Below are 26,237 nucleotides of genomic sequence, written 5' to 3'. Positions count from 1 at the left end.
CCCTTCCAGGAGGGGGCTTCAAGTGTACCAGAGAGGACCCTCCTGACCACTCATTTTGGAAGGACTGTCTCCCGAGAACCGGCCCAGCACCGATGCCAGCCTTCCTGGCCTTCTGTCCTCCACCTGCAGACCTTCTTTGCAGCGGCAGGGGCATTCTCAATGCCCACAGTTCCAGGATTCTGTACTCCATCCTTCTCTGACCCTGACCCCACTCCCTGCCACACAGCAGACCCCCTGTGAGGTGTCAGTACACACAAGGCTCTGACAGGCAGTGAGTGAGGCTGATGTGAAAACTGCACCTGCATGACAGGCGGGCACTCAGGGCCCTGTGGTGCTGGTGGGGGAGCCCGGGCCTCTGAGGAGCACGCCCACCACCTGTGAGCGCCCCACATTCACAAGGACCCTGCTGTGGCAGACGAAGCTGAGAGCCCAGCGAGCTGCTGTGATTTCAGTGCATTGGGGCTCGGCCACCTCGTGCACCTGTGACCTCTTAACACCACCTGCTCCAGTTCTACTTAAGAAAAGCAAATGCCAGGGTCTGCCAGGGCCAGAGCACCTCCAACTCAGAGGCATCCAGGCCCCTTGGGCACTTGGTGGCAGGCCTCTTCAATTGCTTATTCTGGGTGTGTCACCTCTGACCTTTGGGGCTCCCATCACAGCACGTTTCACAGCGTCTCTGCCCCTTTTTGTAGAGATGTTTCCTTTCATCTGCTTTTCTGACCAGGTCTCTCTTATCATCTAAATCAGTGGGATCCTGATGTGAGCACCAGGAATCCAGAAAGCAATTTTGGGAAGAAAGGGACAACACATTACCCAGGGTTTGGGGTAGGGAGTAGAATGATTTAGGACAGCAAGGATTTATCAAAAAAAAATTCATCAGAATTTACGGACCAGATTCAAATTGCAAAGGCTCAGGCAGCGAGAACTGAGATAGCGTTTTACCTGCTGCATTACAGGAATTTTCTAAGCCACCTCAGGTCTGTCATTGAACAGTTCAGAGGAGATGTAAAGATGCACATAAAGGAGTTTTAATGAAGATGCTTGCTGTCTTTAAGTCAAGAGCCTGGAACGAGCTCATACGCTGACACTGAGATGCCCACAGAAGAAGGAGCAATGGGCAGACAAGCTGAGCTGAGGCGGGATTGGTTTCTGGGTCCCATGGGCCCCAACAGATCATGCCTCTGGGATGATGAGGGTCCAGACATTCGTTGCGCAAACACAATGAACTTGCTGCCTCATTTCTGGGGGTCTCAGGGTATGTCAGCAGCAAGAATCCGATGCCTACTTGGCTAAAAATCCAACACTGGACAACCTCCCCCTTGGAGCTGGGTCTCCTGGAAAGGGCTGGGTTTAAGGTCAGCTTAGCAGCTGCAGGCCTCCAGTCAAAGGGAACAGACCCTTGTGGCTGGAAGGGGCTTCCCCTCACATATGGCCATGAGAGCTGGACTGGGCGGCCCTCTGGGGGCCCCAGGTAGGGTGCTGCTGCCCTGGGGATGAGGAAAGTGGGGGAGGGGAAAGCATGGAACTTGTGGGTCCACAGAAATGCCCGTTCTCATGTCTGCGATTCCACCAGCCGCCTCTCTTCCACGGGGACACAGACACGCCCATCTGTGACCCCCAGTAGTGGCCACTAGCACAACTGGTCTAGTCAGGGGGGTCAGCAGCATGCTCCTGGCATCTGGGGAGAGCTGCCAGATCACCAGGGGGTGGTATTATGAGGCTGGCTGGCCTGCACCCAACAACAACTTCAGCCCCGCCTGCTTCCTTGTCAGTAAAACATACCCCATCTAGCCTAACCTACGGTACTTAAGAGCTTTCGGCAAGAATTCTGCAGAGTCAAGGTGTTGGGTCTTGAAAAACAGCAGCTCATGTAGGTCTAAGTAGCTGGCCTCAGCCCTGCTTCTCCGACTCCATCTCACCATCCCCTGGCTCACCCTGCCTCAGCCTTTTTCTTGTTTCAAGGACACACGGAGTGTTTCCACTTCAGAGCCTTGCCATGCACTAGTCCTCAGATGGCTTCTTATCATTCAGGTGTTAGCTCAGATGTCACCGCAGCAGCGGTAGCCTGCCAGCTGGCCCCACCTGCAGGAGCACAGCCCCCTCCTCACCCCGACACTTCCAGGCCAGGCCCTGCTCTGCTTTCTCACGACTGGTGGACCTTCCTTAGTTTACCAATTTGCTTATCGTCTGTCTCCCCACAGAGGGCAGGGGCCCATTGCACAGTCACTGCAGCACCCCCAGGAAGTGCCGGGCACGGCTGGTGAGGTGATAAAGGTGCCCGGGCTGGGCCATCTGGGGCTGGGCTCCTTCACAGAGAGCCGCATACAACTCACCAACCGGAGGCCACGCCTCTCCAACTGGCCAGAGCGGTGAGGGGAGTTGTGTTAGCCCCTATGACCAAGCCTCATCGACCCTCTCTGATCTCTTTTTTTTACTCTAAGATATGATAAGCTCCTTGAAAATGAGCCTTTCAAGTCGAATATTTAACTTTAAAATTATGTCACTATCAAGAGAAATCACTCTCATTATGCCTTTCTCGTTTTCATTTTTATCATATTGAAAACTTGCATGGGGTGCTGGCTGGCCTTCTTGGCACAACTCATTGCTTTGCCTTCGAAACAAATGAGGCAGAAAGCAAAGCATGATTCCAGATGTAACTCATGTCCTTGCACGTTTCAGACAATCTCCAAGGCGCCCTTTTATAAAGAGCCCATTATGATGCTGCCTTTGCCAGAACAAGAAACGTCTTTTTTGACATATAAGGTACTGCCACATGGAGAGCTGGAGCCCCCTCCTGTCTTCCTAACACGAGATGGATACCTCCCTTAATTACCTGATTACTCAACATATTTTTAATGAGCATCAGAGTACCAGAGATCCTTCTAGATGCTGAGATTATAACCAAGAACGAACTCTGCTCTCATGAAGCTAATGGCGGGGGGTTGGGGGGGATCTGGACAGATGATACATAATTAACCGCATAACAGGCCAGCTGTGGGAAATCTAGAAGAGAGCAGGTAGAGGGTGGCTGGTCCGGGGTGTGGTCACACCAGGCTCCCCAGATGAGGTGCCCCATGAGCAGAGGCCTCATGATGCCAGGTGCCTCAGTATGCAATCAGGGGACGCGCCCTCCCAGCAGAGGGTCTGCCTGAGGCAGGAGGGGCAGAGGGGTGAGTAGTGCTGGGTGTGCTTGGGGAAAGGTGGTATTTATATGTAAGTGAGTGAGAAACTTAATTCTGAATCCCTGTTGCTATGGTCTGAATGTTTGTGTCCCCCCCTCCCCTCAATTCATATGCTGGAAGTCCTAAGCCCCATTGTGATGGTATTAGGAAGTGGGGCCTTTGGGAGGTGATTAGGTCATGAGGACAGAGCCCTCATGAATGGGATTAGTGCCCTTATAAAAGGGACCCCAGAGAGCTTCCATGGCCCTTCCGCCATGTGAGGACCCAGCAAGAGGACGGCCACCTGTGAACCAGGAATTGCCCCACCAAACACCGAATCTGTCGGCACCTCGATCTTGGACTCCCAGCTTCCAGAACTGTGAGAAATAAATATCTGTTGTTTAGAAGCCACCCAGTCTACGGCATTGTTACAGCAGCCAGAGAGGACTAAGACACCTATTGTAAAGATTTAATTTAATCACAGACTTTACCCTTCTTGGGTCACGAACTACTTGCTGCTGAGAAACATCTTGCTGGGACTCTGCACAGCAGTGCAAACAGCTGCTCGGAGACGTGGCCACGCATGCAGGGGGCACCGTACCTGTGTTTGCTTGATACTGTGCTTGGGAGACAGGCTTCCAGTGCTGTTCAGGCTGCTGACGCTGCCGTGGGAAGGCGTGGAGCGGAGGCTGTCTTTCGGTGGGGGGCTGGCAGGCAGGACGGGCACAGCTCCCGGGAACACCGTCTTCTTCCTCTTGGACGGTGGGATGAGGGATGGGGGCAGGGCGGAGGGCACAGGCTCCTTCTCGAGGGCTCGGTACACCAAGTGCATGGCCTGTGAGCACAAAAGAGAACGGCGTTCAGGTGGCGAGGCCTGGGGCCAGGGTGGGCAGAGGGCAGCTCTTTCAGGGGCTGCAGTGATGTGATGAAGACTGCTCTTTTTGAGGTTGCTTCCAAACGGAACACAGTAAAAATAAACCTTTCTGATGAGCTACACCGCCAATGCATAATTTTCTAAGACGTATGTTTAATCATGCGAGACTGAAATGAGTACAAAAGGAATCCAATCATGCCAGACTCCACACATGTCCCTTCGCCACACAGCAAGGCCACTGTCTCCAGGGCTGACGACTTTCAAAGTACTGGAACGTGGAAGTCTACAGACTCACCATGATAGTACACCTTAAACCTATACAGTGCTGTCTGTCAATTACATCTCAAGAAAACTGGAAGGGGAAAAAAGACACACCATGAGAGCTGCCTGTACTTCAAGATATTCAGGAGACAGAAAACTACCCAAAAGGGTGTGTGTGCTGAGAATGGACAGGTGGCTCTCCTGCTCGAGGTAGGCAGGGGAAAATAAACTTTGTCTAAAACAAGGATTGAAGTCTGTTTTAAAAAGTAACAAAACAAAACCAAAATTACAACCGCCCCCCCACTTCAAACTAGTCTTTAAGTTGCTACCAACAGATCATTAACACAGGTAAAAATTTACAGTCACTTAAAAACTGTACTAAATGCCAAACTCAGCTAGTGATGAAAAGAAACACAAAATGACACAACTCTAAGACCCACTTATAAAAGAACATAAATCTTGGCTGAAATGATGAGAAATGATAAAAACAAAACAAAAGTAGAAATTCAGGGCTCATGAGGCTGTGAGGAGAGAGGCGTGTTCCTGGGTTCACTCCAAGCCAATCACCCCGTTCCTGGGGACCACCCCAAAGGCAGTTCAATGATACTAACTAACACCTGAAGTCAAGTGTCATCAAAAGAAATATAAAAACAAATAATGAGGGGCTTGGGGGAGGGGGGATGGGGAGTTAGTGTTTCATGGGGACGGAGGTTTAGTTTTGCAAGGTAAAAAGAGTTCTGGGGATGGATGATGGTGATGGTTGCACAACCATGTGAATGTATTAATACCACTGAACCGTACACTTAAAAATGGTTATGATGGGACTTCCCCAGTGGTCCAGTGGTTAAGACTCCATGCTTCCAATGCAGGGGGCCGGGGTTCAATCCCTGGTCAGGGAATTAGATCCCACATGCCGCAACTAAAAGGATCCCACATGACACAACGAAGATCCCACATGCGGCAGTGAAGATCCCACGTGCCGCAACTAAGACCCGGTGCAACCGAATAAATAAATAAATATTTTAAAAACTAATTAAATAAAAATGGTTATGATGGTAAATTTTGTTATGCGTATTTTACCACAATAAAAAAAATAATAATGGACAGCTAGTGAAAAGAACAGGATGATGGAGAAACATGGAAAATGCTCAAAGTAAAAAGGGCAAAACAGAGTCGATGTGTGGGGGAAAAAAACACAACTGAGTACTATGGGGTGTAAGGGATTATGAGTGGAATTGTAAGAGAAATTTATAATTTCCTTGGCAAATGGTTTAAATTTAACCTAGAAGTTTAAAATCTCAAAGGCTTTACACCATAGTATAGTAAGATAATAAGCATCCATTCATTTGTATATTGTAAAATCACATTTTAAAGACATTTAAAATTCCTAAAACAGAAGATGTATCTTAGGGACATTGATATAGTTCATCGTTTTCTATTACTTAGGAATTCCCAGCTTTTTTTTTTTTTTTGGCTTGAACTTAATTACTATTTATTAGAGCATTGTCTTTAACTACAAGGAGCTACTTTATTCTACTTTGAGATTTAACAGAATGAGATGAGTGAATAAATCTCATGAGCAGAAGAGAAAGATCAAAGATGTGAGTAAGGAGAGGGGAAGGGAGAAAGAAAAAGAGGGACAGAATGACATGGGCCCAGGGTGGGGAGGTGAGAGCCAGGCAAAGTCAGCGTAGCAGGCAGCTGGGAGAGGTGAATGGGGAGCTACAGGGGTGTGGAGGGAGGGCAGCTGAATGGGAAGGCAGCCCATAGGACACAATAGCCCCAATCCTCACATAGATCTAGCACTGCTGCTAAAAGGAGAAGAGAGTGGGAGTGTCAGGGCTCTGGCACGAACAGAAGCAGACGTGGAAGTAGATGGCAGGCTGCTAGGGCACCTGATGGGCATGTCTACACATACACCTACTTCCAGCTCTGTCTGCTGAGAAGGCCTGGAAGCAGTGGCATCCCAGGGGCACTGAGCACCCCAGTGCCCAGATCCTGGTTTCTAATACCATTCTCCACTATAAGGAACTGGAGGTCCCTGGAAAAATGGCTGATGATGGAGCTGAGAGAGGGGATGTACAGGAAGAGCCAGGAAAATCCTATCATGCCAAAAGTAAGCAAGTGCTCAAGAATGATATGATGTGACCAAATGACAAAGGAGTCAGCTGGGAGGAACTCCCACTGGGCAAAATAAATCATGCCAGTGAAGGATTATAAACCATAGAACAGAGAACAGAGGACACATGCATAAGTCCACTCTGATATGAACAAGTTCCTTACAGTAGAAGGCCAGCTAGAAAATGTGCAAGGAATGACAGAATTAGAAAATCATCATCTGGCAACTACCAGAAACCTGACTGATTCAGGTGAGACTCCCGGGAGGATGCAAGAACTAGCGGGTGAGAGTGGTAGGGGTAACAGGGTATTCAGTCTCCACATGTCTCTCATGAAAGATGGAGCACGAAGGAAAAGAGAGAATCCTGAAGCCTCCACCCCGACCTTGATCAAGGTCAGGTCAAGGTTGACATCAAGGTAGTAAGACATGTAATAAGACATCACATGTCCTATCGATGTCATGTGCCCTTGGGAGAACAAGCATCACCTCGGTGGGGACCTGCCACACAAAAGCGCATGGCCTGGATCATCATCAGGAAACAGCAGACAACCCCACACCAAGGGAGACGCTACAAACCACTGGCCTTAAACATGCCCACATGGGGCTTCCCTGGTGGCGCAGTGGTTGAGAATCTGCCTGCCAATGCAGGGGACACGGATTCGAGCCCTGGTCTGGGAAGATCCCACATGCCGCGGAGCAACTGGGCCCGTGAGCCACAACTACTGAGCCTGCGCGTCTGGAGCCTGTGCTCCGCAACAAGAGAGGCCACGACAGTGAGAGGCCCGCGCACCGCAATGAAGAGTGGCCCCCACTTGCCGCAACTAGAGAAAGCCCTCGCACAGAAACGAAGACCCAACACAGCCATAAATAAATAAATAAATAAATAAATAAACCCAAAGTTAAAAAAAAAAAAAAAAATGCCCACATGGCCATGAGACACAAAGACAGATGCAGGAGCTGATCTAGATTATAAGGACATGAGGCTGTAGTCTTTCACTATAAAGGACATTTTGGGAACAATTGGCAAAATGTGAATACTATCCTTAGATTAGATAATAGATTAATATAATAATAGATATAGTAATATATAACATACATGACATAACCTATCATAATAGATACTGTAATAAATTAGACAATGTCAATTTCCTGATTTTGAATTGGACAGCAGTTATATAAGAGAATTCTCTGGTTTGGGGATATAGACACTGAAGTATTTCAGGATGAAAAGGCCCATGTCTGAAACTTACTTCAAAATGGTTCAAAGGGAAAATTAATTGTGTATACATATCCATGTATACATTCATATGCAAATGAGAGAGAAGGAGAGAGGGAAGGGGAGAGAAAGAGAAGGATAAAACAATGTAGTAAAACAGCAACACTGGGGAATCTAAGTGAAGATTCAAAAGAATTCTCTGTCAAATTACACCCAAATTATGTCAAAATAAACATTTAAAAAATTAAACAAGAAACCCCCACATGAGCTGCCTATTTCCTTCCTCAGCAGAGTGGGAAAAGAGAGTCACAGCAGGGGCCTACCACAGCAAACTCATCTCTGTCCAGGTGCCCATCCTTGTCGATGTCACTGAGGTCCCAGACCTGCAAGGGAAGAGAGCAGCAAGGCTTAGTGGGGGGCGGTACCGAGGGTTACTGCTGGGAGGAAGGGCCTGTGTGGCAGCACGCATGCCCACCAGAACTCAGATTTTGACTGCACACCAGGGTTAAGACAAGGCAATCAAAATGCATCTAAGAACCAGTCTGTAGGTGCTCTGAAAAACCATCATCCAATGAAGTACTGTCAATTCCAAGATCCTTTCCACCATATTAACATTCATTTTCTCTAACAAATGATCATGATTGTAATCACGTCCACCCTGATTTTTAGATTCTTTGGTTTTGGTGCAGGTGTTGCTCTGAACACAAGCCCACCTTCCCGCCCCCACTGACTGACACACACACACAGACACACACACATCTAGCCCCTGCCCCCATTCACGGCAGGGCCACAGGAATGCATTTGAGTAGGTCTGTGGGATCTTGTCTCCTCTCCCCTATCAGTGGATGGTGAGAAAGATGCCACAAAATATGCCAGGCCGACCTAGCATCCTGAAAGACAAGGCAGGCATGGATCAAAGGCTGTGTGCTGGGTTTTCTAAAGTACAACCAAGGCACTAGCTTCCTGACCCAAGTCAGCCCTCCAGGACCAGCGACCTGTCTGACTTGGACAGTGCTGCACGTGGCACCAGTGCCCAGAGCCAGGCAGAAGCCCAGGGTCCATCCGTGATGCTACATATGCTGGTACCCGCCCCCCAATCCATCACTAGGATCTTCAGCCCAGGGATGTTTCTCACATGTGGACCCTCCTCTTCACCCCCTGCTGCTGTGCCCTTGGCTTGGGCCTCTCTAACACTCCACAGAGGCCAGAGCTTCCAGCTGGCCTCCCTGCCTCCAGTCCTGTACCCAGGGTAACCTAGGACCTGCTCTAGAATGCACTCTCACCCCACCTCACCCTGCTGACGGCATCCAGCCCCTGTGCACATGGAGACCACTGTGCCCTCAGCTGGTCCCTCAACCCCAGCCCAGTCTCCTGGGACTCCACCTTGATCTCCAGGGACTTCTAACTGTTCACAGTCCCCTCAAGCATACGGATGCCCTTTTAAAGGTGTCTGGTACTGGGCTGAGTGTTTTATGTCTTTGGTCTCAATTTAAGAAGCAGAAGCTCAGAAGAGTAATGTTCCCAAAAATACGGCACATACAGGCCTTCCTGACTCCACAGTCCTGCCCTGCCGCAGCACCACTGATATTCGGGGCCAGATCATCTCTGTGGTGGGACATCCTGTGCATTACAGGATACTGAGAAGCAACCATGGCCTCAACCTACCTGATATCAGTAACACCCAACCCAGGTGGGACAACCAAAAACGTCTCCAGATACTGCTCAACATTCCCCAGGGGTAGAACTGCCTGGTGAGAATATCAGCCGTACTCAGCGTGCCAGGCTGCCTCTGCTCATGCTGTCTTGTGCCCGGCCTTCTCAACCCATCATCTGCCACCCGTTCCTTCCCTCTAAAGGCTATAACCCAGGGGCACCTACTCTAGGCAGCCTTCCCTGCCTGCCCTGTACCCCTCTGCTCAGGCGGGTCAGGAACCTCCCCCTCTACCACTGTCCCCAGCAAGCAGAACCGTGATTATCAGGGAAGCAATGGTTGGGGGGGTGGGGTGAGGAGCACCAGGGAAGAGCGCAGGCTCTGGGGACCACCAGGACCTCATTCCCTTCTCCATGCAACCCTGAGCGACTAACCAGCGACTCTGAAGGACCCCCATTTCCTCACATGGAAAACGGAAGTGACACCATCCATAACAAAGTAGTTGCAAGTACTTGGTGACTTCATTCCTGCAAAGCGCTAGAAAAGGATCTAGCACATACTAAGCCCTCAATAAATATTAAGACCTTAACTATTACTTACTTATTTGATCTCCTGGACTGTATTTAATTTCATCCTCATCTTCCCAGTGCTCAGTACAAAGCTGGCCCAGAGCAGACTCCGAAAAATGCTTCTGAATGACTAAATGGATGCATAATGCGTGGGTGCAGGGATGCACAGGTGAATGAGTGTGCACACAGATGCAAGGACGGATGCCTGAGTGCACTGATGCATGCATGCACGACGGATGGGTGCGTGGACGTGGATGCATGCATGGGTGTGGATGCACGCATGCATGGATGGGTGCGTGGACGTGGATGCATGCATGGGTGTGGACGCACGCATGCATGGATGGGTGCGTGGATGTGGATGCATGCATGCATGGATGGGTGCGTGGACGTGGATCCATGCATGCATGGATGGGTGCACGTGTGCGCTGATGCAGGGAGGGAGGGAGAGAAGGAGAGAGGAGTAGATGAGAAGTGGCCCCTGTGGACAAGACCTGGAGCCAAGGTAGAAGATCTGCAGAACCCACCCTTCCTAGCCGTAGCTCCCTTTCTAATAAAGCACACTCCACCTCTGTTGATCTTTGTCTTGTTCAGGATTTGGCTCTACAACACTATTACACCCAACTGTCAGGTATTTTGAAGAACTGTCACACTGTTCAGGAGCAGATCACCCCATCCTGCCTCATAAAGACCACTGGTGATCAGCGTGGGTCCCCATCAGAGGCCTCCGTCTACACCACACCACAGCCAAAAAGAAGACAAAGGGATCTGTGAGATCCCCTTTCTTAGTGGCCTCATTTCAAAACAAAGTCCTATCTGGGTCCTATCAAATGGGCCAGTATCTGTGCAAAAGTGATATTCAAACAGGAAAATTATTAGGTGAATCCAAGTGGGTAGGAATTTGCACCTTTCCCCATGGTTCTACCAAATGTCATAAGCCAGACCCACAGGCGTGGCCTGAGGCAGCAGGGACCATGCTCCACCCTCCTGCTCTAGGTCTGCACCTGCCACATCAGCAACTCCATCCAGCGAGATGACAACATCCATCCCCTCTCGACCCAGAGCGGGAAACTCAGCACAGAAATAGCCATGCAGAACTGGGCTTTGTGCACAGAGCAAACATGAGGGGCCAAAACGCAAACCTCATTAGAAGGAAAACAGTCTGGTTTAGAAACCTGTATCTAAAAAACTTGTATTTAATAGGAACAAAACTGAGGCTTTTTTTTTTTTTTAATAAAAATGGGGGGAATGCATAAAATTTTATCTAAACTTGCAGCAGAATTGAAAGTACCTTTACCTTAGGTTCACAGGCAGGAAAAAAAAAATTAAAAATAGAAAAGAAATAAAGAAATACAGACATATATGCCCATACTCCTCCCCTAGAAGCACAATGCAGAGGGGGAAATCACAGTCTGAGTTTGAGTCCCAGCTCTGCCTATCCTGAGCCCTGGGTAGTGAGTGCACTTCTCAGGCTGCTCCCCACGTGTGCTGGGGAGCCTCTGTGAGCTGCACCCTGTGAGGCCCCAAGCCAGCCCAACTGCAGCAATTGCTCCACCCATGTCGGCTCTTATGAGACCCGACATTGCACGGCCGTGCAGCGAGGCCTCGAAGTGTCCGTGGTGGGTGAGCACGGGGCTGACTGGATTCAGCAGCAGTGCCCGGTGCGAGAGAACCACTTACCCTGCCCAGGACATCAAGAGGCAGCTTTGAGTTCATGAGGACTGGCTTGACTTTGTCTCCAGAAAGCAAACCACTGATGGGTAAGAGGCTTTCAAAAATTCCATCAAATTTTGCCTTTTCTTCTACCTAGTTGGAAAGAAACAGCCTGAGTGAGTGAAAAAGTGTGAGAGTCCAAAATGAGCCCTGGCCTGAAGCTGATTGAAAATGGGCAAGGACACAGTGCTGGGCTCACCTAAGAGCACAGGACTGTCCTACTGCATTTCCAGAGTGAACTCTACCCAGAAAGATACAGCCCTCTGGTAACTATGGATCTGGTGGCCAAGGTCAACAGGGGAGGGAGGAGCTGGGCTTCACTCTCTGCCACAGGGGATGCCTGGGAGACCAAGGTCATTCCTACCTACCTCCTAGGAGCTCACTAGGATGAGAAAGATGAAAGAACGAAGAACTAAATCTGGATATCAATCCACAGAACTTAAACAACTAAAGAACCAAATATAAAAATAAACCAAAGATGTAAGCAACTAGTTATCAAAATCAACTTTAAGCATAAGAAGTCCTCTGTGTCTAACAATAAAAAATAAATAAATAATAAAGCTCCTCAGGAACACAGTGAATGGCTGGGCAGGGTTTGCAATGCAGAATAGCAGCCTCTACCATTCTGAAATACAAAATGCGGGCAGCACGTAAAGGGAGCTGTCAGTGAGGAGGGTCTGGGCAAGGGCCTCCAGTCTGCCCTCCTATGGAAATAAAGCCTGTGGCAAGGGGAAGTGAGGATATGGCAAACCTCTCACCACTCTGACCACAAGCTGAAGCCACTGGGAGCCCTAGGAAAATACTCTCAACAAGTGTCCATCAATGGAACAATGGATAAACAAAATGGTCCATCCATACAATGGAACATTATTCAGCCATTAAAAGGAATAAAACACTGATGCACGCTACAATATGGATGAACCTTAAAAACATTACGCAGAATGAAATAAGTCAGTTACAAAAAGACAAATGCTCTATGACTCCACTTACATGAGGTCACTAAAGTCCTCAGATTAATAGACAGAAAGTAGAATGGTGGGTGCCAAGGGTTGGGGGAGGGGGAATGGAAAGTTAGTGTTTAATGGGGACAGAGATTTATTCTGCAAGATGAAAACGTTCTAGAGATGGACAGTGGTGATGGTTACACAACAACGTGAATGTGTCTAATACTACTGAACTATACACTTAAAAATGGTTAAGATGGACCTCTAGGACAACTTCAAGCATACTAACATTCACATCATAAGGGTCCCAGAAGGAGAAGAGAGAGAGAAAGGGACAGTGAGCTTATCTCAAGAAATAGCTGAAAATTTCCATAACCTGGGGAAGAAAACAGATATCCAGGTCCAGGAAGCACAGAAAGTTCCAAATAAGATGAATCCAAAGAGGTCCACACCAAGGCATCATAATTAAAATGGCAAAAATTAAAGATAAAGAGAGAATCTTAAAAGCAACTAGTTACATACAAGCAAAGTCCCATAAAACTCTGCTGACTTCTCAGCAGAAATTTTACAGGCCAGAAGGAACAGGCACTATATATTCAAAGTGCTGAAAGAAAAGACTTACAACTGAGAATACTCTCTACCCAGCAAGATTATCATTCAGATTTGAAGGATAAATAAAGAGTTTTACAGACAAGCAAAAGGAAGAGTTCAGCACCACTAAACTAGCCTTATGAGAAATGCTAGAGATTTCTCTAAGTGGAAAAGAAAAGGCCACAACTAGAAACAAGAAAATTATGAAAGGAAAAAAATCTCATTGGTAAAGGCAAACATACAGTAAAGGTAGGGATCAACCACTTATAAAGCTAGTAGGACGGTTAAAAGACCAGCAGTAAAATCATCTCCTATAAAGTAGTTAAGAAAAACACAAAATAAGAAGATGCAAAATACGATGTCAAAAACAAAATGTGGCGAGGGGAAGTAAAAATGTACGATTGTTAGAATGCATTCAAACCCGAGAGCACCAACTTAAAATACTCACCTATGCATAGGTTGTTATACATGAACCTCATGGTAACCACAAACCCAAAACCTATAATGTATCTACATAGACACAAAAGAGAAAAGCATCCAAACATAACACTAAAGAAAGCCACCAAATCACAAGGGAAAAAGAGCAGAAGAAAAAAAGGAACTCGGACTTCCCTGGTGGCACAGTGGTTAAGAATCCACCTGCCAATGCAGGGGACATGGGTTTGAGCCCTGGTCTGGGAAAGATCCCACATGCCACGGAGCAACTAAGCCCGTGCGCCACAACTACTGAGCCTGCGCTCTAGAGCCCATGAGCCACAACTACTGAGCCCACGTGCCACAACTACTGAAGCCCACGTGCCTAAAGCCCATGCTCTGCAACAAAAGAAGCCACCACAATGAGAAGCCCGCGCACCACAACGAAGAGTAGCCCCCGCTCACCGCAACTAGAGAAAGCCCGCGTGCAGCAAGGAAGACCCAACACAGCCAAAAATAAATAAATAAATTTAATTTTAAAAAAATGGGAACACCACCAAGAATTAGAAAAGCATGCATTTAAAAAAAAGAAAAAAAGGAACAGCAACAATAAAACTACCAAAACGTACTGAAAACAATGAACAAAATGGCAATAAGTACATACCTATCAATGACTACTTTAAATGTAAATGGACTAAATGCTCCAATCAAAAAACATGGAGTTGGGCTTCCCTGGTGGCGCAGTGGTTGAGAATCTGCCTGCTAATGCAGGGGACGCGGGTTCGAGCCCTGGTCTGGGAAGATCCCACATGCCACGGAGCAACTAGGCCCGTGAGCCACAACTACTGAGCCTGCGCGTCTGGAGCCTGTGCTCCGCAACAAGAGAGGCCGCGACAGTGAGAGGTCCGCGCACCGCGATGAAGAGTGGCCCCCACTTGCCACAGCTAGAGGAAGCCCTCGCACAGAAACGGAGACCCAACACAGCCCAAAAAATAAATAATTAAATAAATAAATAATTTAAAAAAAAAAAAAAAAAAAAAAAAAAAAAAAAAAAAAAAAAAAAAAAAACATGGAGTGGCTGAATGGATAAAAAACGAGACCCATCTATATGCTGCTTTTAAGAGACTTCAGATCTAAAGACACACACAGACTGAAAGTGAGGGGTTGGAAAAAGATATTCCACGCAAATGGAAATGAAAAGAAAGCTGGGGTAGCAATATTTACATCAGACAAAATAACTGTAAAACAAGGACTGTAACAAAAGACAAAGAAGGGCATTACATAATGATAAAGGGATCAATCCAACAAGAAGATATAACAGTTGTAAACACAGATATGCACCCAACATAAAGCACCAAAATACCTAAAGCAAATATTAACATAAAGGGAAAAACTGACAGTAATACAATAATAATTGGGAATTTTAACACCCCACTTACATCAATAGATCATCTAAACAGAAAATCAATAAGGAAAGAATGGCCTTAAGTGATACATTAGATCAGATGAAATTAATAGATATATATAGAACATTCCATCCCAAAACAGCAAAATACACATTCAAGTGCACATCGGACATTCTCCAGGACAGATCACATGCTACAGCACAAAGCAAGTCTCAATAAATTTAAGACTGGAATCATATCAGTCTTTCTGACCACAACAGTATGAGGCTAGAAATCAACTACAGGAAAACAACTACAAAAAACACAAACACATGCATTCTAAACAATATGTTACTAAACAACCAATGAGTCACTGAAGAAATCAAAGAGAAAATCAAAAAATACCTGGAGACAAATGAAAACGGAAACAAAATGATCCAAATTCTGTGGTATACAATTGTAAATCAACTATACTCCAATAAAATTTAAATATTTTTTTAAAAATCTATGGTATACAGCAAAAGCAGTTCTAAGAGGGAGTTTATAGTGCTACAAGCCTACCTAAGGAAACAAGAAAAATCTCAAACAATCTAACCTTACACCAAAAGATACTAGAAAAAGAAAAACAAACAAAACCCAAAGTCAGTAGAAGGAAGGAAATAATAAAGATCAAAGCAGTAATAAATAAAAAAGAGACCAAAAAGACAATATAAAAGATCAATGAAAGTAAGAGCTGGTTCTTTGCAAAGATAAACAAAATTGATAAGCCTCAGACTCATCAAGGAAAAGAAAAAAAGGGCCTAAATAAATAAAATCAGAAATAAAACAGGAGAAATTATAATTGACACCACAGAAATACAAAGGATCATAGGGGATTACTATGAACAATTACATGCCAACAAATTGGAAAACTTAGAAGACATGGATAAATTGCTAGAAATGTATACTCTCCCAAGACTGAATTAGGAAGGAATAGAAAATGTGAACAGACCGATTACCAGTAATGAAACTGAATTAGTAATTTTAAAAACTCCCAACAAAGTCCAGGAACCAGACAAATTCTACCAAACATTTAAAGAAGAGTTAACACCTATCCTTCTCAAAATACTGCAAAAAATTTAAGAGGCAGGAAAGCTTCCAAACTCATTCTACAAGGTCAGCATCACCCTGATACCAAAACCAGACAAAGAGAATTACAGGCCAATATCACTGATGAATATAGATGCAAAAATCCTCAACAAAATATTAGTAAACCAAATTCAACAATACATTACAAGGATCATACACCATGATCAAGTGGAATTTATTCCAGGGATGCAAGGATGGTTCAATATCAATAGAACAACATTAACAAATTAAAGAATAAAAATCATATGATCATCTCAATAGATGCAGTAAAAGCTTTTGACAAAATTTAACATCGATTTGAGATAAAAACTCTCCACAAAGTGGGTAGAGAGGGAACATAATTCAACATAATAATGGCCATATATGATAAGCCCACAGCAAACATTATACTCAATGGTGAAAGGCTGAAAGCATTTCCTCTAAGACCAGGAACAAGACAAGGATGCCCACTCTTGCTACTTTTCTTCAATATAGTATTGGAAGTCCTAGATGCAGCAATCAGACAAGAAATAAAAGGAATCCAAATTGGAAAGGAAGAAGTAAAGCTGTCCCTGTTTGCAGATGACGTGATACTATACATAGAAAATCCTCAAGACACCACCAAAAAAATACTAGAGCTCATCAACGAATTTGTTGCAGGATGCAAAATATACAGAATTCTGTTGCATTTCTGTACACTAACAACGAACTATCAGAAAGACAAATTAAAGAAACAATCCCATTTACAGTCGCATCAAAAACCATAAAATATCTAAGAATAAATCTAACTAAGGAGGTAAAAGATCTATACTCAGAAAACTGTAAGACACTGATGAAAGAAACTGAAGACAACACAAACTGATGGAAAGATATATCGTGCTCATGGAATGGAAGAATTAATATTGTTAAAATGACCATACTACCCAAGGCAATCTACAGATTCAATGCAATCCCTATCAAAATACCAACGACATTTTTCAAAGAATGAGAACAAATGATTTTAAAATTTGTATTAAATACAAAGGACTCCAAATAGACAAAACAATCTTGAGAAAGAACAGAGCTGGAGGTATCAAGCTCCCTAACTGATGTTACAAAGCTACAGTAATCAAAACAGTATAGTACTGGCACAAAAAACAGACACAAAGATCAATGGAACAGAACAGAGAGCCCAGAAATAAACCTATGCACTATGGTCAGTTAATCTAAGATAAAGGAGACGCGAATAGACAATGGAGAAACAACAATGTCCTCAATAAGTGGTGTTGGGAAAACTGGACAGCTACATGTGAAAGAATGAAATTAGAACATTTTCTTACACCACATACAAAAATAAGTTCAAAATGGATTAAAGACCTAAATGTAAGACCAGAAACCAAAAAACTCCTAAAAGAAAACACAGACAGAACACTCTTTGACATAAATCATAGCAATATTTTTTTTGGATGTCTCCTAAAGCAAAGGAAACAAAAGCAAAAATAAAGAAATGGGACCTAATTAAACTTAAAAGCTTTTGCACGGCAAAGAAAACCACCAACAAAATGAAAAGGCGGCCTACCAAACGGGAGAAGAGATTTACAAATGATTTATCTGATAAGGGGTTAATATCTAAAAATATACAAAGAACTCATTCAACTCAATATCAAAAAACAACCTGATTAAAAAATGGGCAGAGGATCTGAACAGACATGTTTCCAAGGAAGACATACAGGGCTTCCCTGGTGGTGTAGTGGTTAAGAATCCGCCTGCCAATGCAGGGGACACGGGTTCGATCCCTGGCTGGGAAGATCCCACATGCCACGGAGCAACTAATAAGCCCGTGCGCCACAACTACTGAGGCTGCACTCTAGAGCCCGTGCTCTGCAACAAGTGAAGCCACGACAATGAGAAGCCCGCACACCGCAACGAAGAGTAGCCCCTGCTTGCCTCACCTAGAGAAAGCCCATGCGCAGCAACGAAGACCCAACACAGCCAAAAATAAAAACAAATAAATAAATAAATTTTTTTAAAAAGATAGTGAATTTTATATTATGTGTATTTCACCACAATTAAAAAAAAAAAAGAAAAAACTGAAATCAGAGCACAAGCAGACACTGTGTACTCGAGTCACCATAAGCACTGAGAATCCCAACTCCCTGCGTCCGCCTGGAGTGTGGAATTCTCCCCGGATCTGTCAGACTCGCTGGCTCAGGCTTCAGGAAGCCCAGGAACTTCCACCACAGAAAAGAACGTTAACACTTGTCACCGTTTCTCTGAATGGACTGCAAAGCTCTCTGCCCCACCACGGTGCCATTCCTGCCCCGACTCCCCTCTTCAAGGCCTCACAGGCTCCTCAGCCGCCAGCTCTTCTCTTGAGGCCTCAACACAGCCCCTGCCAGAAAGGGGCCAAAATGGTTCAAGGAATAATAAGATCCCTTTGGCACCATTTTTCACAACAAAGCAGCTGCTTTTCAAAGTAGGCGCCGTGCAATTGGACTACAGAGAAAGAAATCCTTCGGCACTGCGGCAACATGCTTGATTGCTCACAAAGGCAACTTCCTGACCCCTCAGTCACCTGAGGACTCTTCCTGCCCTGTCCCTGCACGGACCTCTCCCATCTAAACCCTTTCAAGGAGGGAACACACCAACCCCATAAAAAGGGACAAAAAAGCACTTGGGGCTGGGGGGTGGGTGAGGGGTGTCTATTTCATAGCAGGACTGCTATTAATGTCAGTATTTAAGCCAGATAAGAGTGAGGAAATGTGACAACCCGCTCACAGTGAGTGGGGAGGAGGTCTCATTACTGGGAGACTGTCTCCAAGCCATACACAGGTTGCCTTCAGGAGTCAATTCCGCACTTATTAGGAGACACCATTCGTTTTTCTTTCTAGAAGCAGTAACACAGCTCTACAGCCACAACATCCTGTCTTAAAACGAACACATTAAGTGTTGAGAGAAGCTTTTCAAAAAGCAATAGGAGCAACAGAAAGGAAAGAATTATAACGCATAAACTGGCTGGAAATAAGGAAGAAAGCTACGAAGACATCCTGGAAGTCTTCACGCTTGAGAGTTCTCACAATTTCTCCTTCTATCCTGATTAACCAACCCAAGCAGCACAGAAATACGAGATTTCAACTGTAAACATTTCAGAATCCAACATCTGAAACTTAGCTAACTGCCTTAGTAGGCAACACCCAATTATAGGAAAAGGGGATAGATAGCCTTTGAAAAGACTCTAATTTGGAAAAGTATTTTGTCCAACTTCTGTGGCATACTCACTCTGAAACAGAGTAGATGATACTATCATCCTATGAAATGTTCTGAACGTCATAAATGGCTAAACGACTGCATGTGAAAGACAGCCGAGGGGCGCCTTCCCCGGTCACTTACCCTCACAGCCCAATGGGCCTCTGCAGAAGGCGGCGTGACCATCAAAGGGCTGCTGGTGTCGTGCTGAGGAGAAAGAGGTACATTGCACTGTAGCTGGAACAGAATTCAACTACAGGAGGATGTGTTTACTATAAGGATACACATTTCAAAGTGCTTTCAAAAAGGAGGAAAACCTCAAAAAGTTAAACACAGAATTACCATATAACTCAGCAATTCTACTCCTAGGTATAGACCCAAAAGAACTGAAAACAGGTGTGCAAACAATTCCTTGTACATGAATTATTATGTCCACCAACAGACGAATGGATAAACAAAATGGGGTAGACCGCACAATGCAATCTTATTCGGCAACGAAAAGGAATGAAGTACTGACACATGCTACAATGTGGATGAACCTCGAAAACATTATGCTGAGTGAAAGAAGCCAGATGTATGGCTCTATAAAATGTCCAGAACAGGCAAATGCATAGAGACAGAAAGCAGATTAGTGGCTGCCAAGGGTTGGGGGAGGGGGAAATAGGGAATGATTATTTAATGGGTGTAGAGTTTTCTTTTGGGGTGACGAAAATATTCTGGACCAGATAGAGGTGATGGTTACACAATATTGTGAATGCACTAAATGTCACCCAATTGTTCATTTTTAAACAGTTAATTTTAGATTATGTAAACTTCCCTGCAATTAAAAAAAAAAATTAAAAAGAGGGAGAGAGAAAACATGGAGACATAGATAAATAGATGATATTAGAAGAACGTGAACTCGAAGGATTTTGACACTTACAAATTTAGGCGGCGGCATGTTCAAATTCAGATTGCTCAAGGTAACTTCGTGGCCGCTCTGTGCACAGGCCACTAGTCTCAGTGCAACATAGAAACCCTGCAAATCCAAAAAAGGGGGAGGCGTAAACCCCACCCAGCTGGCAGCGGCAGTGGCAGAGCTGTCTGCAGCAGTGGGCTTTGGGGAAAGAGGGATTTCAGTTTACTTCAACGAGGAAGACCACATGTGAGCAAGTCACTTACAGTGTTGAGCAGAACTGGTCTCACCCTGGGAGCACTGTTTAAATGAATATGCTAAAATGGACTTAGCCCATAGCTTTCTGAACACTGTAAAATTTCAAATAAATGTATTTTCAAAAATAATGAGCTCTCAACATTTAGGAAATGCTAGATTGTAAAAGTAGCAGACTGCAGTTTAAGGGTCTAAAGGATGGTTCAAATATGCGTTGACTTTTAAAAAATGGTTTGAAATAGACACAGTTGTTTGGGAATTGACACTCACGATTCACTGGGATCCCCCTGGCCTCACTGAACACAGCATCTCCCACTCACCCCCCCTACTCCCCAATGGCCTGGCGTGGACTTCACTTCCCACATAAGGACAAAGGACCTGAACCAGGCCGTCAGGGGCCTTGGCTCCTCCTCGCCCTCCTCCTAACCCAGAACCGGCCATGCCACAGTCTTAGTGGACTCGTGTGGCATCACCTAGTTTTTTTAAACTGATCAACGGGCCTAAGAACATGGACTCTTTTTAAAACTGTAAACACAATTATGGTTTTAAAAACTTCTTCAAAGAGATGAGCACTAGAGCAGCTTTTCTCAAGCTGATGTCTACAGAATGCCCGTGTAGAGTGTAGAGAAACGGGGACATTAGTAAGGTTAGAAGAACTGCATTAAGCCAAGTTAACAGGGCTCTCTTACACAAAGATCCTCAGAACCTTAACACACAGATGTGCACTGTGAATCTCAAGCGAGGGAGGAAAAGCTAACGGTGCTTCCCCGACGGGTCGGATCACAGACAGTGAGACACCAGGAACAACATCCCTTGGAATATAGTTTGGGGAAAGACTGAACTAAATTAAAATACGACCATTTAAAAATCATAAGTACTCTAACATTCCATTTATAGAACATTCTCAAAATGACAAAATTATGTCAGAGAAGGAACCAGTGGTTGCCAGGGGTCAGGATGTGACTACCAATGGGCTGCATGAGGGAGACTCTGGGGTCTGAGAATGTTCTGATCCTGACTGTTGTGATGGTTACTTGAATCTACGCAAGTGATGAAATTACATAGAACTATATACGACAGAAACAAAAGCCACAAGAAAGTGCAGGTATCAATAAAACTGGTCAGCTCTGAGTCAGGCTTCTGAGCAGTGTGCTTTGGTGAGAGCTGGGAAATGATACACGGGAACTCACTGAACTATTTTTTGCAACTTCCATGAGAGTCTGAAGTTATTTCAAAATAAAACGTTTTGAAAACATTTCAACTGCTTGTAAGCACACAAAATATTAACAGATACGCTAACCATGAAAGATGGCTCCAAGAGTTCAAAAGACCTTTATTTCAAAATGAAACCTTCCCATTTTAACAGTTTGATGTCCGCACTTATGACTAGTAATACTTGTCAGTGGAGACAACGAGGAAGGAAGTGCAGAGGTGACCCGGCCTGGGGGCTCTGGCCCAGCCCCTCCACTTGCTCTGTGTATACGTGTATATACCTGTTTGTCCAAGAACCCTTTACCTTCTGGGTCGGCCAAGTCCCATATCTGTGGAAACACAAAAATGCTCGTGAGTGCGACTGCGGATCATTGCCCGTTTAATCACAAAACAGAAGCCACCATCGCTACATGCGGGCCTTATGTATACGCCACAGCAGCCACAGACTCAGAACAGGTGAATAGCCTTCGCCCCTCCCTCCCCCCAGGGGCACACAGCGGTCAGTGGCAGAGCCCGGAGAACACCCAGGTACACCTGGCTCCGAGGCCAACATAAATCCATAGCTATCAAGATCCCGAGAGCACTCAGGCTTCTTGTCTGCTATTCAAGCAAAGGGTGGCAGTAGCCATCAGAGCACTTGGATCTACCAATTACAGCCCTGAGAGGCTCGCAATGGCCAGCCCACTTCCAAGGGGAGTACAGACCGCATGAAGAGGGGTCTGCACAGGCTGGCCTTCACCTGCCGGGGGAGCCCTGAGGGCGGCCACAGAAATCGCTATCATTCATCACATACCTTCCCAAGGATAATGTCTGAGAGCCCAGACTTCTTTAGAAAAAGTGCAGCTTCACTCGCCCCAACTCGCCCTGTGTATGCTGGGTCTACCTGGAATTGGGGAGCAACACTTGAGACAAGGCTTCAGCAACGGAGCAGCAGGTAAAAACATTACCCCTGACACTGGCTGCTAGCTGATAATTTGGAAACAGAAAGGGACGAAAGGCCTTACTGGGCTGCAATTCACAGCTGTGGTCTCTGAGTCACTCACTCTAATTTCAATCCAAAAAGACACTAGTGAAAACTTACCTGCTTGTAATAAGATTCATATAATGGATTTCCAGTGGAAATCTGTAAACAAAACCACAGATATTGGTCAAAGGTGGACACAAAACCCTTCTAAAAAAAAGTGTCCCTCAATTCTGTTATCACCAAAATACACAAAAATGAAAATCAAAATTTATGCACTTTAAACGTCCTCTATACGTGGACTGTAGTTTATTTTCAGAGATAACACACTTTCTCGATTTAGAAAAAGGAAATGTTAATGCTCTTAAATAAGTCCCGATTCCAACACAAACAACACAGTCGTTCAGGAAGGAACAGCAGCCCAGAGTCGTTTTCCATTCACTGACCGATGGGATTTCGGTGCGTCCAGGAGCTCAGAGGGAAAAGACACCCTTATCCTTTGAGATTGTTCTCTGGCTCCAGAACCAGAACAGGAGCTTCTGCACATCATCATGAATCACCAGTCACAGAAGCTTCAGACTGGTTTCCCCACTCCAGGTCTCGTCCCCACCCATCTCGTCCTCCACCAGCCACCCACCCAAGGGCTGTGCAAAAACCACTGACCAGCCCCGGCTGTCAGGAGAGAGCTGGCCAGTGACTGCTCCCACAATGACAGGCAGGAAGTTCAAAATCCTCCGCTTGGAACCGAAGACACTCCATGTTCCAGACATTCCAGATTCCCCAAGATGTCGCTGTTCAGAGAAGGTAACCACCCGGTCTAGGATCAAGCGGCAAACTGAGGCCACGCCTGGATTCAGCCTGGTTGGCGGCCAAACCCTCACACATCCCACCGTGTCCACGGTCTCTCTTCCCAACCTCAGCGAGCCGCCCACCAGTGGCGGGGATCTCCCCCAGTGGAGGGGATCTGCAGGTGTATGCCAGCAGGGGGAGGAATTCAGCAGCCACTAAGATGTTAGCTGTAAAGGCTTACACATGTTGGTCTTTTACCGTATGAAGGGAAAAAAGCAGGACATGGCAAACTTGCCGTTGATTTAGTGAGCAAGAAAAGTGAAGAAGACACCATTATGGGGCTTCCCTGGTGGCGCAGTGGTTGAGAATCTGCCTGCCAGTGCAGGGGACACGGGTTCGTGCCCTGGTCTGGGAAGATCCCACATGCCGCGGAGCAACTAGGACCGTGAGCCACAACTACTGAGCCTGCGCGTCTGGAGCTTGTGCTCCGCAACAAGAGAGGCCACGATGGTGAGAGGCCCGCGCACCGCGATGAAGAGTGGCCCCCGCTTGCCACAACTAGAGAAAACCCTCGCACAGAAACGAAGACCCAACACAGCCATAAATAAATAAATAAATAAATTTAAAATGCATTAAAAAAAAAAAAAAAAGACACGATTATGCTTAATCGTATGGAAGAACTGGTGTGTAAACAGGTAAAGAGAAGAAATGCCAGGAAAAATGAGTACCAGATGAGAGGTGGGATGACAATGTTTATTTTAAACGTCTTTGAATGCTGTTGTGCGACTTTTCATAATGAATAAAACTGGGGGGAGGCGGGTTCCCTTCAGTTACAATCACTGATTTGAACCAGCCAAACACTTGCATCCTGCTGTGCTGTAAAAAGTCATTTCAGGTTAAAAATAATGCCCAGATTACGGTCAGCTCCTCTGGAGGATGCCAACACCTGCAAACACAGAAAGAAGCGAAAGTACAAGAACACCAGCAAGAGAGAAGGAAAACAGAAGGAAAAGAGCAAAAAGATCTGAAAGGCGGCAGAGGAAAGTCAAAAAAAAAGAAAAAGGGGAAAAGAAAGAGGGAAATCCTGAAAAGGCAGAAAAAGCTAAAAAGCTAGGCAGAACAATGTGAAAAAGCAAGAAAGGAGGGTAAAGGCCAATGGCTTGAGAAAGAAAAGGCAACAACACCAATAAGAAGAAATGAGAGCTAAGTGGGGAATTCCCTGGCGGTCCAGTTGTTAGGACTCTGCGCTTTCACTGCCGTACTAAGATCCTGTAAGCCGCACGGCTCAGCCAAAAAAAAAAAGAGCTAAATGTACAGCTACAGCAGCTCCCTAGCGGGAGGGTTCCTCCTGCCCTGGGCCCTTGTGTATACCGTCCTGGGGGAGGATGTCGCCCTTAGCTTCATATGACTTAGATGGCAATGTCCACCATCACACCCTGTTTGATCTCCAGGGTTTAAAACCCCACATGAACTCATACAACTCAATAGCAAAAAACCAAACAACCCAATTAAAAAATAGGCAGAGGATCTGAATAGACGTTTTTCCAAAGAAGACATACAGATGGCCAACAGGTATGTGAAAAGATGCTCAACATCACTAATCATCAGGGAAATGCAAATCAAAACTACAATATCTCACCTCACACCTGTTAGAATGGCTAGCATCAAAAAGATAAGAAATAACAAAGTGTTGGAGAGGGCGTGGAGAAAAGGGAACCCTTGCACACTGTTGGTGGAAATGTAAACGGGTGCAGCTGCTATGAAAAACAGTATGGAGGTCCCTCAAAAAATTAAAAACAGAACTACCATATGATCCAGCAATTTCACTTCTGGGTATTTATCCAAAGGAAACGAAAACACTAAGAAAAACGAACAAACAACAACTCCATGTTCACTGCAGCATTATTTACAATAGCCAAGCATGAAAGCAACCTAAATATTTACTCATCAATGGATGAACGGAAAAAGAAAATATGGTGTGTACACACACACACACACTCATGCACACAGAGGAATACTGTTCAGTCATTAAAAAGAAGGAAATCTTGTCATTTGTGACAATGTGAATAACCCTGAAGACATTATGCTAAGTGAAATAAGTTTAACAGGGAAAGGCAAATACTGGATGATCTCACTTATATGTGGAATCTAAAAAACAAAACCAAAAAACCAAACTCACAGATACAGAGAACAGATGGGTGGTTGCCGGAGATGGGAATAGGGGGTAGGCGAAATGGGTGAAGGTGGTCAAAAGGTGCAAACTTCCAGTTATAAAATAAGTAAGTCATGAGATATAATGTACTGCATGGTTAATATAGTCAATAATACTGTACTGTATACTGAAAGTTGCTAAGAGTAGATCTTAAAAGTTCTCATCACAAGAAAAGAGATTTTATAACCATGTGGTGATGCATGTTAAGTATTGTGATCATTTCACAATGTGTATAAATAGCAAATCATTACATCGTACACCTGAAACTAATATAATGTTATATGTCAACTATAACCTCAATTTAAAATAATTAACCAGTTAAAAAAAAAAAAAGCTCTGCATGCTTTCAAAACACATCTCCCCGGAGGAGTAAGGCTGACAGAGGAAGCAAAGTCAGGCAGGCTGTTTGTCATCAGTAAAGGTAACCGTGCTGGGTCTAGATAGCACATCCTGTGCCCTGGCTCATGGAAATGGAACGCACAGACCACAGGGACCCCCACCTTGACAAAGGTCCCCTTCCTGCCAGCAATCAGAGAGGCACGGGTCTGAAATGCATTTCCAGTGGGATTTTTTTAAGATCTCACGGTAAGCAAGGGAGAGGTTTCCAAGCTACTACTATTCCAATGAAAAAAAGTTACAATATTTGGAGCATAGATGGTTAATTGCCTCAAACTTTCCAAATGCTT

At 45.2% G+C, this 26,237-nt stretch overlaps 1 protein-coding gene across 11 annotated transcripts in view; it reads right to left on the bottom strand.

The window, feature by feature from the left end:
* EPS15L1 (epidermal growth factor receptor pathway substrate 15 like 1) overlaps nt 1-26,237 on the bottom strand; it is a 102,014-nt gene that overhangs the window by 56,409 nt on the left and 19,368 nt on the right. For 9 of the 11 annotated variants that reach the window (XM_059918195.1, XM_059918184.1, XM_059918192.1 and 6 more), the window contains exons 2-9: nt 22,671-22,712; nt 22,383-22,472; nt 21,871-21,918; nt 20,150-20,245; nt 19,372-19,434; nt 11,529-11,654; nt 7,955-8,014; nt 3,763-3,996 (exon numbers count right to left, since the gene is read on the bottom strand). In XM_059918195.1, coding sequence (XP_059774178.1) covers nt 3,763-3,996; nt 7,955-8,014; nt 11,529-11,654; nt 19,372-19,434; nt 20,150-20,245; nt 21,871-21,918; nt 22,383-22,472; nt 22,671-22,712 — 759 coding nt within the window. The remainder of the gene's footprint in view (nt 1-3,762; nt 3,997-7,954; nt 8,015-11,528; nt 11,655-19,371; nt 19,435-20,149; nt 20,246-21,870; nt 21,919-22,382; nt 22,473-22,670; nt 22,713-26,237) is intronic. The other 2 variants (XM_059918186.1, XM_059918188.1) reach the window with 2 other exon arrangements.

Source organism: Balaenoptera ricei, chromosome 3 (assembly GCF_028023285.1).
Source record: "Balaenoptera ricei isolate mBalRic1 chromosome 3, mBalRic1.hap2, whole genome shotgun sequence".
Classification (NCBI taxonomy): Eukaryota; Metazoa; Chordata; class Mammalia; order Artiodactyla; family Balaenopteridae; genus Balaenoptera; species Balaenoptera ricei.
The sequence above is the reverse complement of the archived record's forward strand: the minus strand, read 5'-3'. Positions and strand labels throughout refer to the sequence as shown.